Consider the following 12,705-nt stretch of genomic DNA (forward strand, 5'->3'; position numbering starts at 1 on the left):
CTCAAAAAGGGATCTTTTCCTGATTTATGCGAAGATGCCATGAGGGCTAGTGATGACCGTGCTCAAAATTGCACAGGAACTGTCACAGAATTGGAATTTGTACCCAAATTTGGGACTCTCTGCCCCGAGTTCTTTTTTAGCTCATCGAACCACCCAAAGCTGCAAAACATGGAGGCTCAGGTCTCCTTTGCCCTCAGCCTGGGCCTGTCAGATGTTTGGGTCCAAAGGAGGTAGAACCAGACTCCAAGTGTCAGCTCTTGGTTGGAAGGAACCTCCTGATTCTACCAGTGCAGGAAGAGAGTCCAGGAGAGGGCCAGGGTCTGACATAGCCTGGGCTCCTGATCGCTGGGTCAAGGCTGGGGCATGAGACAGGGTTTGTGGGAGGAAGCCTACCACCTTCTTGCTTCTCCTGTTCCTGCCTAGAACTCCCTCCTTTTTTCTCTCCTCCCGGTTTTCTCTTTTGTTCCCTCCTGGAGGGGGGCGGGGGGCGGGCGCTGAGTCTAAGTGGAGGCAGCTGTTCCCAAGGCCGTGGGGCGGGCTGCAGGGACCTGCCATTAACCAGCAAAAGACTTGGGGCTGCAGGTCAGTGTGGCTGGCTGAGCTCAGGTGGTTTTGTTCCAGCTCAGGAAGCCAGCCAGTGAGTGGGAGGGAGGGATGGAGGGGTGTGGCATGAAGCAAGGAGTGGGGCCTGGCAAAAATGGGGGGGTGGCGGAGGCGAGGGTTAGGGACCTCATGTGTAGGTGCAGGAGTTGTGTGTCTGGTTGGTGTTGTGGGTGGAAAGTGTGTGTGTGTGTGTGTGTGTGCGTGTGTGCGCCTGTGTGTGTGTGAGATGCTGCTTTGCTGTTGGAAAAGCTGAGGCTCGAGAGGCAGCTGCTTAGCCCTGGGTGTGGATCCAAGTCCACAATGTCCCCCCCAAGTCACTTCAATCTTTGAACTTTAATTTTGAGCAAAATGGAGATGATAATCCTACCTTGCAAGTTGCTGGGAGGATTAAATGCCTAGCAGGGGGATAAGGTGCCTAGCTGAGCTCCAGGAAAATTACTCCAGGAGAGACAACAATTGTTATTCTAATTATTATGCAGAATGTCTGGTTAGGGGGACACAGGAGTCCCTCCAGCAGGTATGTGGTCCGTGTGCCCGGGGTGGGGGGGTGGGGGCTGGGAGGCCCTATGTAGGGAAAGTGGACCTCGGAGTATCTCCAGCAGGCTGGGAAGGGTGGGGGGCAGCTGTGGGTCTAGAATGTTCCATTCCTCGTTCAGTCAGCAGGACTGGATGGCAGGGAGGGGAACCGGAGCAGGTGTGGGGGGAGGAGGGCAGAGAGAGAGTGTGGGTGGGTGTCAGCTAGTGTGTGGTGCGTGTGTGTGCATGTCTGTGCACACTTGCAAGGGAGGCCCTGGAATGGTGGTCAGGAGCGCAGATCAGGTGCCCATCTGCCTAGGTTTGAAACCTAGCTGTGTGGCCTCGGGTAAATCACTTGACCTCTCTGTTCTTTGGTTTCCTCTGCTTAAAAATAGAGACAATAACAATGTCTACCTTACTGAGCAGCTGTGAGGGCTGGGCAAGTAGATATCAGTGGAACACTTCTAGCGGTGCTGGGAGCCTGCCACATGACCAGTGGATTAGCTCCTATGATTTTTGCCGGGCAAGACTTTGTGCCAGGCCTGCAGGAGGCCTTTCCGTGCATGAGCTCCTCCCATCTTTGCAGGCACTATTATCACCCCCATTTCACAGAGGAGGAAACTGGGCTAAGAGAAGCAAGGGTCCTTGCCCTGGGTCAAAAGGGCTGGTGAGTGGACGCCCGTGTCTGTGCGGGGCCTTGTCTACGGGCACCAGCCTGAGGGCCAGCCAGGCACACCTGCAGACACTCGCACACACTCCAAGGGCACAAAGTGCTGCCATTGTCAAGGTCAGGGTGGGGGATGTGGGGAGGATCCTGCTTCCTGGCCTGGGCGTACACTATGTGGTTTCTGTCCATGTACATCTGTGCATACAGTGTGCACACGGGCACGACAGAGACGGGAGGCAACACGCTCCCGTGTGTGCCGCCCTCCCAGGCTCCCCGGGGGCGGGTTCATGTACGTATGTGCCTCGAAGGCTGGATGATGCAGCACCCACCTGAGCTACTAGAAGGAGAGTCTCTTCAGATGCAGAAGGGGCTCCCCGTCCCCCAGCCCCCCCTCACCGGGGATTCCTCTCTGCTGACTCTACCCCATCTGTGATTCTTTCTCACGTACTCCCCCCCACTCCCCAACCTTAAGACACATACTCAAAGCCCAAACACAATGCCTGGGAATTTGTATGTGATTAATACAGGCTGCAGATTGAAGGGTAGAAATGGGGGTCCAGGCCACAAAGGAACATGTTTAACGTCCATTTCCTGAGGGCCTATGTGCCGAACCATGTGCCAAACAAGCCTCCCTCCAACCCTGGGAGCACCGAGTGCAGATCTTAGTAGAACACAGTAGACATTTAATACCTAATTTTTGAATAAATGAATGAGGCAGGTACTATCATGATGCCCATTATAGAGATGGGAAAACTGAGGCTTGCTGTAGGTCCCATGATCTTCCCACAGTTCAACAACTGAGCTGGGATTCTGACCTAGGTCTTCTTTGATTCCAGAACCCCCATACTTTCTGATGCACCCCACTGTGGAGTGCTGGCAGGAAATGAGGATATGTTCCCTCTGGTCCAGTGTGGGCTTTGCTGGTTTTGATGTTTGAAGAAGGCTCACCAGGGTGTAGGGAGGACTATGCTGGGCTGATCAAGGGCCTGACTCTCTGCAAGGCTGCCTAACCCAGAGATGGGCCCGTCTGAGGCCCTCTGAGCACTCTCCTCCCTCCCTCCAAAGCTTCCAAGGTTTCCCTTTGAAGCATGGAGTCCCGCTTCTCCACTTGACATTCAGGGTCCTTCCCAGGCTGGCCCAAGTGCCCCTCTGTCCTCATCTCTGCCCACCTTGACATGAGCTCACCCAGCTGATCACACTGCCGCTGAACTTAACCTCCCGGATCTGCGACTCTGTTCCTGCTTCCCGGCCCTCACCCTCACTCCAACCAAGAACATCGTCTCCCTTGCCAACCTCACCTCTTCAGCCTTGCTCGGGGGTCACCTGGGAAGACTGGGCTTGTTCCTGTGCCCTGAGCACTTGCCCCTCCATGGAGCTCTGTAGTCCTCAAGACCCGGCCCTCAGCCCAAGACCAGTCAAACTTAGATCTGTCACTAGAGGCCTTCACATGGGGGCCTAGCCTTCATGTTGGCCTATGTCTGATTCATCTCCATGCCTTATGCACTGGGGAGGACACCTAACCACAGAGAGGGTAAGAAGCTGGGATAACATTCCAGGAGGCTGAACTCAGGAAGCAGACAATCGTGGGTTAAATCACTCCTACCCTCTTCAAGCTGAATGATACTGGGAGAGTCACTTCTCTCTGACCCTCAGTTTCTTCATCTGTAAACTGCTATGTTACCCCCTGAGGGGGAAAGGCAACAAGATGAGGTACTTTCCAATCTCCCAGTGCAGGAACTCAGAAAAACCCGCTCTGTGTATCTGCATCTCTGTGTTCCGCAGGTGCCTAGTGTGTTAGGTAAAATCTCCCAGGATACCACTTACTGTCTTCATCTCCAGGAACACTCCAAGCTGCCTCTGCCCCAGGACCTTTGCACTTGCTGTTCCCTCCACCTGGAATGCTCTTCCTCACATCTTTGCAGGCTGGCTCTCATTTTATCATTCTGATCTCAGCTCATCTGCCAACTCCTGGACGACTCCATCCACAGTAGCCCCTGTTGTCCCAATCCTCCTTATCCTATCACCCTGCTTAACTCCTTCGTGGCTCTTATCAGCAATTATTTCCTGACTGGTGTGAACAAATGTTTTATGACTCGATGACTATCTACCCCTGGGAGAAGGCAAACTCTCTGTGGGCAGGGACAAGGTCTTAGTACCACTGGTTCCCCCTTGACTTAATGTGTAGGCACTGACTGAGTCCACGACCCTGAGGACTGAGAAGCTGAGGAAGCCAGCTGGGCTCTGGGTACCACATGTGCCCTGGGAGGAGCCCTTTAGTCTCTCAGTGGCCCCTCACTGGCCTCCTGTTTCCATGTCTGTCCCCTGCAGAGAGGGCGCTCATCCCCAGCCCTGCCCTCCGCTGAGTCATCGCCTGCGTCCCTGGGCCTGGCTTGGCACACAGGAGAAGGAGTTGGGTAAATGTTTGTGGTGTTAAATTGGAGCTGTCTCAGGCTCCTCACCGCCTCCCCTGTCTGAGGAGCCCCAGGGAAAGGGCCGGCAAAGAGAGATGAAAGAAGGTGAGAAGCTGGTTTCAAAGTTGGCCCTTTCAGTGCAGATAAAAGCCGGAGGGAAGGGAAACCAGCGGAGGGAGGAGGGAGAAGACTGAGAGGGGGTGTGAGAGCGGCAGTGCAGGGGAGGGGAGTGCACGCAGGAGCACTAACCCGGGAGGTGAGGACTCAGCTCCTACTCTTGGCTCTCAACTCCGGGTTGGGGGGGGAGCCCAGGAATGCCTCCTCCCCTCCCTGGGCCTCTGTTTCCTCACACACAAGGGTGATAATCCCTTCCTGGAGGGAGAGAGGTTCGTGGCACAGCTGGAGGCTAGGGGGCTGCCGGCAGACCAGACCAACGGACAGCCTGAGTGGAAGGGCAGCAGAGGAGCCCAGAGGAAGCAGGACAGTTTTGGCAGTGAGGAAGGCAGAGGCAACCCCTGTCCTCTGGCCCTCTGGCCTGAGTCTGAGCTCCTCAGCCTGCCCTTAAGGCCTACCAGACCTCACTTTCATTGCCTCATCTCCCTCAGTCCACTGTAGCCCTCACGATCTGCTCTTCTCCGGCACATCTACCTCTGCCTCCATATGTCCGCACAAGCTGTTCCTCTGCCTAGAATGCCCTTCACCTCGTATTTACACCTGACCATACACCTGACCATACCAACTCAGTTCATTTCCTGCCTCCTCCAGGAAGTCTTTGAAGACTCCTGAGGGTATTTCCCAATCTGGGAGCCCACAGGCAGTTAGGCAGGATGGCATCTCTCTGTCGTCACCCAGGGCTGCCATGTAGGATGGCACAGGCTGTGCACTGCACAACCCAGAGAACCATTCACATAGATAATGAGGGGAATGTTTCCCATTTGGAATCATGTAATGCAGAGATCCTCAAATTAGCTTCCCCTCTCCCTCTCTTCAATGCTCTGCACAGAGATTGGCAAATAGTTGGTTCAGGGATTACTTACTGATTCTGTACAGGGGTTTCAGGGAGGAAGCAGGGAGCTCGGGAATCTCCTTCTGGTCTGTCCAAAAACGGCCCTCCCCCACTCCCTGGCCTCCTCTGGATTATTTCTGCTACAACCTTTCTTCCAGTCTCTTCTACCTGACCTTCTTCCAACTTGAGCCACAGTCAGGGACTTCCCAAACCCTTCCAGAAACACCGACAGAACTGCAGCACCCCCTCCCCTCCACCCACCTGCCTCCCTCCCTGCTCGCCCCTGTCTCTCCCTATCTTTCCCTTTCTGGCTTCCTCAGCAGATCTCCTGTTTCTCCATGGTCAGGCAGGTCCTCTGCCTCTTTTAGTTCCTCTCATGGTCTTCCCACCGGCTCCCCCCTCTATCTGACCTCCTCCTTTTACTGTGGGTCTCTTCCCAGGCTCCTGAGCCTCTGTCTCTCTCTTTTCTCAGTTTTTTTCTGCTTTTTATGTTTCATTCGCTCACCAGGGCAGTCAGCGAGTGCCCACTGAGTGCAGGCCTCGGGTTGGCCCTGAGGGTAGAGCGTTGAGCACACGGAACTCCCTACCCTCACGGAGCTTATCTTGTAGCAGGAGAGACACACACAGAGCCAGAAAACTAGGTAGCATGTTAGATGATGACGAAGGCTACTGAGGAGGGAGAAACATGCAGAAAGGGAACGTGAAGTGTTGGGGATGGGGGTTGGGGTGGGGTTGAAATTTTAGAAAGAGTGATCAGGAAAGGCCTCCCTGAGAAGGTGACTCTTGAGCAAAGGCCTGGAGGAAGCGAGTGGACCAATAGTGGGGATCTTAAGGGGGGGGGGGGACGTTCTAGGCAGAGGGATCAGCAGTTGCAAAGGCTCTGAGGTGGAGTGAGCCTGGTTTATTTGCAGAGCAGTGAGGAGGCCAGGGTGGCTGAGCTGTGTGAACTAGGAAGGAGGGCCTTGGGAGGAATGGTCTGAACGCCTACAGGGAGGCCAGATCTCACGGGTCTGAGGGGCATTGTGAGAGCTTGGTCTTTTATTCTGAGCCAGATGGGTGCCTCTGGGCAGAGGAAAGCCCAGAAATGATTTCCATTTCGACAGGATCAGTCTGGCCCAGAGGCAGTTCTAAATTAAAGAGGGGCAGGGCAGAAGCAGGGAGACCATGGGGGGTAGTGGGGGAGTGCGGGGATCTGGTCCAGATCCGGGTAAGAGAAAATGGGGGCCTGGGCCAGGGGATAGCAGCGCAGGTGGAGAAAGTGGTTGGATTCGCTGATGGGCTGGAGGGAGGTGTGAGACAGGAGGCCGGGTGTCTCCAACATTTTTGACTTTAACCACTGGAAGGCTGGGGTCCTTTGTTTTTGGTGGAGGGACCTGGAGCTCGGTTCTGAACGTGGTGAGTTTTGGGTGCCTGAGGGAGCCACGGGGAGCCGCTGAGACCGCAGGGTGGGCAAGAGGGTGGAATCGGGGGTCTCAGGCTTGTGGATGGACAGGCCATGGGCACCGAGGGAGTGAGCCACCGTGGACAGAGAGGAGGACCGGGGGCGAGTCGGGTTCACTCTGCGGTGTCTGCCAAACCTGGATCTCCCTCCTTGCCCCGAGTCCCCTGACTCTGTGATCATTCTCAATCTGTTTCCTTTGTCTCTGAGCTGCATCTCTGCGTCCACATCCCCCTTCTCCGCCCCCCCGCCCCTCCCCCTCTGCCCGCAGTCCGTCCTCGGGGCGGTGGCGGGAGAGCAGGCAGCAGGCGTGGCCCCGGGCGGGGGTCTCACCGGACGGGCCGGTTGGCGGCGTCGGGGTCCCGCGCCGTCACCACGCCGACCAGGGAGCCCACCTGCGCGTCCTCCTGCACCTCCAGGAGGCCGGAGGGTGGCCGGAACTCGGGGGGCTCGTCCACGTCGGTCACGGCCACGCGCACGATCGCCTGGTCGCGGAACGTGCCCAGGTCAGCGAAGCGGGGATCCACGAACTTGTTGAGGGCTTCCAGGACCACGGTGTGCACCGGCTGGGACTCAAAGTCCAGGCGCTGCGGGGAGGAAGCGGAAGGCGGGTGAGTGGGCCAGGCGGCGGGCTCTGTGCCTAAAGAGACCGTCAGGGAGGTGGGCCCAGAGGGGGCGGGGCCGGCCCAAGGTCACGATGACTCTGCGTGTCCGGAGTTGGGGGGGGGTGCCACGGGGAGTGGTGGGCTGCATTAGGAAACCGGCTGTTGGGAGACCCAGACCAGCCCTTCCTGGATGAAGCGAGACTGCGGGGGACAGCCTTGCCAAGGGTCACACAGCCCATCAGGATAAAGGACCCTGACATCTGGCATCTGACTTCCCGCCCCGGAAGCACAGTATGTTGGGGCATTTCAGGAATTTATTAATTCACGGAACACATACTGTGTGCGCCAGTGCTTTAAATACATTAACTCATCTGATTTGACAACACCCCTAAGAGGCCTGCACTGTGATTATCTCCTTTTGCAGGGGAGGAACTTGAGGTCACTTAGCAGTTAGGCAGAGGCAGGATTCAAGCCCAGGCAGTGCTGCTCCCAAGTCCTGGCCTTTAACAACCCCAGGCAAGAAAAGCCCACTGCTGCTGACTCGCTGTGTGTCTATGGGCAATCAGTTTAGCCTCTCTGGACCTCGGCTCTATGGGTTAAGGAGACATTTTCCAGGTCCGCAGGTGGCAGCAACGAATGTTGAGTTGAGCCTGTTAAGTCAGGCTGCCGGAGAGCTTTCCTTGGAAATCTGGCTAAACCCGTGCTGAGCCTTGCTTCTCATCAGGGAGTGCTCACGGGTGACCTTCTGATGAATGAGCTTCAAGGCTGTGTGTTGGCTCCGGCCTTCTAAAGAGGACGCCCAGGGACATAGCAGTGGTGGGGCTTAGGCGCCTCTTGTCGCATGGGGGGAGCTATCTGGGTGACAAGGGTGACCTTCCTGGGGACCTGCCCTGTGCCTAGAGACCTCTCCCCACCTTTTCTCTCAGAACCTCCTGCCCCCACCTTCTCCAGCAGAAACCTCGGCCACCTCCTTCCTCCTTCCTGCGTCTTGTTGCCTGGGAAATTAGGATGCAGGGAGGCAGGCCGGAGCCGGGCGTGAGTGAGCGATGGGCTCTGGAGCCAGGTCATCAATCAGGCGTGGGCTCTGCGCCTCCGCGGAGACACCTCTGGCGCCTCTGCTGGAGCCCGGGTGTTGGGGGGTGGTGCCTGGGACAGGGGAGGGGTTACAGGCAGCCTGGGGATTAAGAGCAAATGCAGAGGCTGGGCTTGGGGCCTGACTCTGCTGCCCTGGGATGCTGAGCCCCATCTGGGAAATGGGCTCATCTTCCAGAGGACAAATGGAACTCAGAAGACTGACAGCCAATAATACTTAAAGGGGTGGATTCTGGAGCCAGACTGCCTAGGCTCGTAGCCCTACTGTATTCTGGGAGATGCATGCCCTTGGATGTGAATTGTTGAATTGCCATGGCCTCAATTTTCTCATCTATAAAATGGGCAATAATAGTACCTCGGAGGGTTGTGGTAGGGATTGATTAAGTTAATACATGACGAGCAGTTTGTACCTCGGATACAGTTTACTATAAGTAATAGCTACTATATTTTAATCTTCTGGGGAGTAGCTGAAGAAACGGGGAGCCTTTGCTCTTTTCAAACCCTCCAGGCCAGGTAGAGAATAGGTCATTATGTGCTTCTTGAGTGAATGAAGGGCTGTGGAGTGCAGACGCTGCTGTGGGTCCCAGAAGGCAGGGCCCAGGCTGATGGGAGCAGATTCTGATCTGCTGATGGTGACAGGTTCTGGCTGAATGGGAGGAGAAATAGCCGGACAGTGGCAGGGAGTGAGCATACCAGCCTGGAGGCGTACAAAGGCCGACCAGCATTTGCAGGCCAGCCCAGGGGATTGACCTCTTGTGGGAGAGCAAGGCTGGGGTGATGGTCTCAGAGGCCTGTGTGGCGTTGAGTTGCCAAGCCCACGACCAAGTCCTGGAATTTTGCTTCTCATTTGATCTCCATACACTTCCGCTAGGAAGCCCTGAGTTTGTTCTTTTAGCTTTTGGTTCCTGGGCTAGTCAGTAGGGGAGGAGGGCTGTTGAACTCAGGAAGGAAAGAGCTTGGAGTCACCAGACTGGGGTTCAAATCCTGACTCTGCCCCTTACAGGTGTGATCTTGGGCAAGCCCTTTTCCCTCTCTGTACCTCTGTTTTCTCACTTGTAAAAATGGGCTTAAGGACTGATGTCTCTTCAGAGGGAAGCGTGAGGATGAAAGGAAATGAGCATGAAGGGCATGAACAGCGCAATGATTCTGAGCCCGGATCCAAACCTGGTTTGCATCTGGGCTCTCACAGCCAGCTGTGCCACTTATCTTCTTTGTGCCTCATTTTCTCATTTGTAAAATAAGACTGAGACCATCACTGTTTTCCCCAGGTTGGTCCTGGGTCCCCAGAGAGATCAGGGCTGTGTGGCAGCTCTAAGGCCCCCCTAACCCCGCCACCCTGAGTCTGCACACCCCCTCCCCCCACCTCCTGGGGAAGCCGCACCTTCTGCACTACGATGATGGCCTCCTGAGTGTCACTGTCTGTGGTGACCTTGAACGCATGGCCGCCGCTGCCGCTCTCTTCCTTGAGGTGGTAAGTCATGTCTGTGTTCTCACCCACGTCTGAGTCCTCAGCCTTCACTCGTCCCACAGCTGTGCCGATGGGGGCCGACTCTTGAATGCTGAACTGGTACATCTCTGTAGGGGATACAGCTGTGAACAGAGATGGGGGGCAGCCCCTACCCCAACTTCCACCACCTTTAGGAGAGATGAGAGGGGGGGCCCAGATGGGTTCCCGGGAGGGCAGTGTCTGGAAGGGGCTCCTAAGCAGGCAGTGCCGAGAGGAGGGTCCAAATTCTGACCCTGGGCTGATTTGCTGACTGATAGGAAAAACGCCTACAGTGTCTGGGGCTTCGGTTTCCCCGTCTGCTCAGGAGGGGTGCGGAGGAGCAAAGTGATCAAGTCTCAGGCCCTGGAGTCAGTCCTGGCTGTGTAATCCTGAGCCTTGGTTTCCTCATCTGTAGAATGGGATAGTGCCTTCCTAGCGGCACCGTCATTATCCCAGTTAACTTAGACAAAGAGGCGTGGGAAGTGCTTAGTACAGTGCCTAGCTCATAGTAGCTACTCAATAAATGGAACAAATTATGGTAAAAGAGCGGGGCTTCGCGTCAATTTCCTACTGCTATTGATGTTAATGACATTGATTTCTTCCTTCCCATGTATTTATTAAGCACCTATGGTGTTCCAGGTGCAGTTTGGGCACTGGGGTCATAGCAACAAGCAGAAACAGACCCAAATCCCAGTTCTCACAGGGCTTTCCTCTTACCAGGCAGAGAAAGAAACAAACAATCACATCAGTAAAACATGTGGTGTATCAAATGGTGATAGGTACTTTGGAGAAAAATAAAGTAAGGGAAAGGGCCTGGGGAAAGCCGATGAGGGTGTGTGTGCGGTTTTAGATCGGGTAATCAAGAAAGGCCTCACTGGGGAGATGACATTTTTGCAAAAGCCTGAAGGAGGTGAGAGAGTAAGCCAAGCAGATTTGTGGGAAAGAGCATTCCGGGCAGAAGGGACAGCAGGTGCAAAGGCTCTGGGGTGAGTGCGATGCCCGGTATGTTTGAAGAATGGCAAGACTTCCATTGTGGCTAGAGGGGAGAAACAGAGCAGAAATGCGAGGGAATGAGGTCAGATGAGACACAGATGGTACCCGCCTCTCCCAGAGCTGAGGTCAAGATGAGGGTGATTTGCTCCACGAGGGGCCTGTGCAGGTGACGCAGGGCCTGTGGAGCTCTGGATGTGCCTCTTGCATTCCCCAAGGTCTGGACACCCCTTCTGTGGAGCCGTGGCCTCTGAATCATTCTCACACGGCAGCCAGAGGGGCTCTTTCCAAATCACGTGGACTGTGCCACTCCCCGCCTGGACTCCCTTCCATAGCTCCCGCTGCTCTGCGGTGGAGCCCTCCAGCCTTCTGGCCTGCCCTACAGGATGTTTGCTGCCTGGTCCCTGCTGACATCTGCAACCTCATCCTCCCTCTCCCTGACCCCAGCTGCAGCCTGCCTGAGGTCTTAATAATTCCTCATCTCTAGGCATTCCCCTCTTTATTCTCCTTTCTGCTGTGCCCTCCTCAATTCCTATCTTTCCTTTAGTCTCACAGAACATTCCCTCCTCCAGGGAGCCTTCTCAGACTGACCTCTGGGCTCCGGTCTTGTGCCCCAGGGCCACCAAGCTTATCCCGTTGTTAAGGATTCCTGCCTTTACCTATCAGTTTCTGCTTCTTCTGTCCCTGCTCTCTCCTGTCTCCTCTGTCCCTGGTGTGAGCTCCTGGAAGGCAGGAACCACATCTCTTATTCATCAGGCATTCTCCAAGCTTGGCAGAACACCAGACTGTCGCATAAATGAAATGTGTGAGTGACTAGGGAGTGAATGAATGCAAAGGACCATGGGTCTACGCTCACTGGGTTAACACAGATTAAAGAGTCTGACAATAGCAAGTGTTGGTGAGGATGGGCTACAATGGACACGTGCATTTTTTTTCCCATGGGGGCACAGCTGGGCTTTTGTTTAGTAAAGCTGATGCTGAGTATATCCCGTGAGCCGGCAATCCTCTTCCAGTGTGTATATACACCGGAGAAATGCGTGCAAACCAGCACTTGGAGACGTTCGCAAGGTGCGGCAACGTTCAGAGCAGTGTCCTTCATCATAGCCTTCAAACCGGAAACACACCAACCGTCCATCAACACAGAACGGATAAACGATGGACACCGTGCAGCCATGAAAATGAACGCATTACAGCAACGAGCAACAACCGATGATTTCACGAACATAATTTTAAGAGGAAAAAAAAAAGCAAGACACAAAGAGGTTCTATGGTATGAGTCTGCTCATCTAAGGGTAAACAACCAGGTGAAATTAAGCTATAGGGCTCGGTGATGCAGATGTTGGTTAACCGACTCTACGGCAAGGAGGCGGCGGTCACAATAGCGGATCATGGTTAACTCTGGGAGAGGGGAGGTGGGGGGCGGTCGGGCTCAGGAAAGGCACGTGGAGGCTGCTGAGGCCCAGGAGTGTGGTCTCCAGGAAGGTTCGCTTTATAATTAGTTGTCAAACTGGACATTTTTACTTTCCACCTTTCTACTGGCGTGCGTATTTCACAATAAAGAAATGTTAAAGATAAAGAGGGAATGAATCAATGAACGAATAGACAAGAATCTTCCTGGGGCCCGGGGTCCCTCTTCTCTGCTCTGCCCCACTGCTTCCCCCTCAGAGCCGGCACAGAGCCTCGCACAACTGGACAGAAGCCCGGGTGGGCCCCACCCCTCCATATGGAGCCCCAAATCTCCCCACTCCACGTGGAGGTAGGGGCCGGCTCTGCCCCGGGCTCCCTGGCGACACAGAGCTGGCTGGGGGTGCCGCCCACCCCACCCAGAGCCCGGGCTCAGGCGCTAGGCCCCGATGACGGTGCGCTCTCAGCTAAGGGATTGGATTCCCTT

At 55.2% G+C, this 12,705-nt stretch overlaps 1 protein-coding gene across 2 annotated transcripts in view; it reads right to left on the minus strand.

The window, feature by feature from the left end:
• CDH22 (cadherin 22) overlaps positions 1-12,705 on the minus strand; it is a 121,094-nt gene that overhangs the window by 25,095 nt on the left and 83,294 nt on the right. For both annotated transcript variants that reach the window (XM_045980174.1, XM_045980175.1), the window contains 2 exons: positions 9,720-9,913; positions 6,975-7,228 (listed from right to left, as the gene is read on the minus strand). In XM_045980174.1, the coding sequence (XP_045836130.1) occupies positions 6,975-7,228; positions 9,720-9,913 (448 nt within the window). The remainder of the gene's footprint in view (positions 1-6,974; positions 7,229-9,719; positions 9,914-12,705) is intronic.

The sequence above is a fragment of the Meles meles genome, chromosome 16 (assembly GCF_922984935.1).
Source record: "Meles meles chromosome 16, mMelMel3.1 paternal haplotype, whole genome shotgun sequence".
Classification (NCBI taxonomy): Eukaryota; Metazoa; Chordata; class Mammalia; order Carnivora; family Mustelidae; genus Meles; species Meles meles.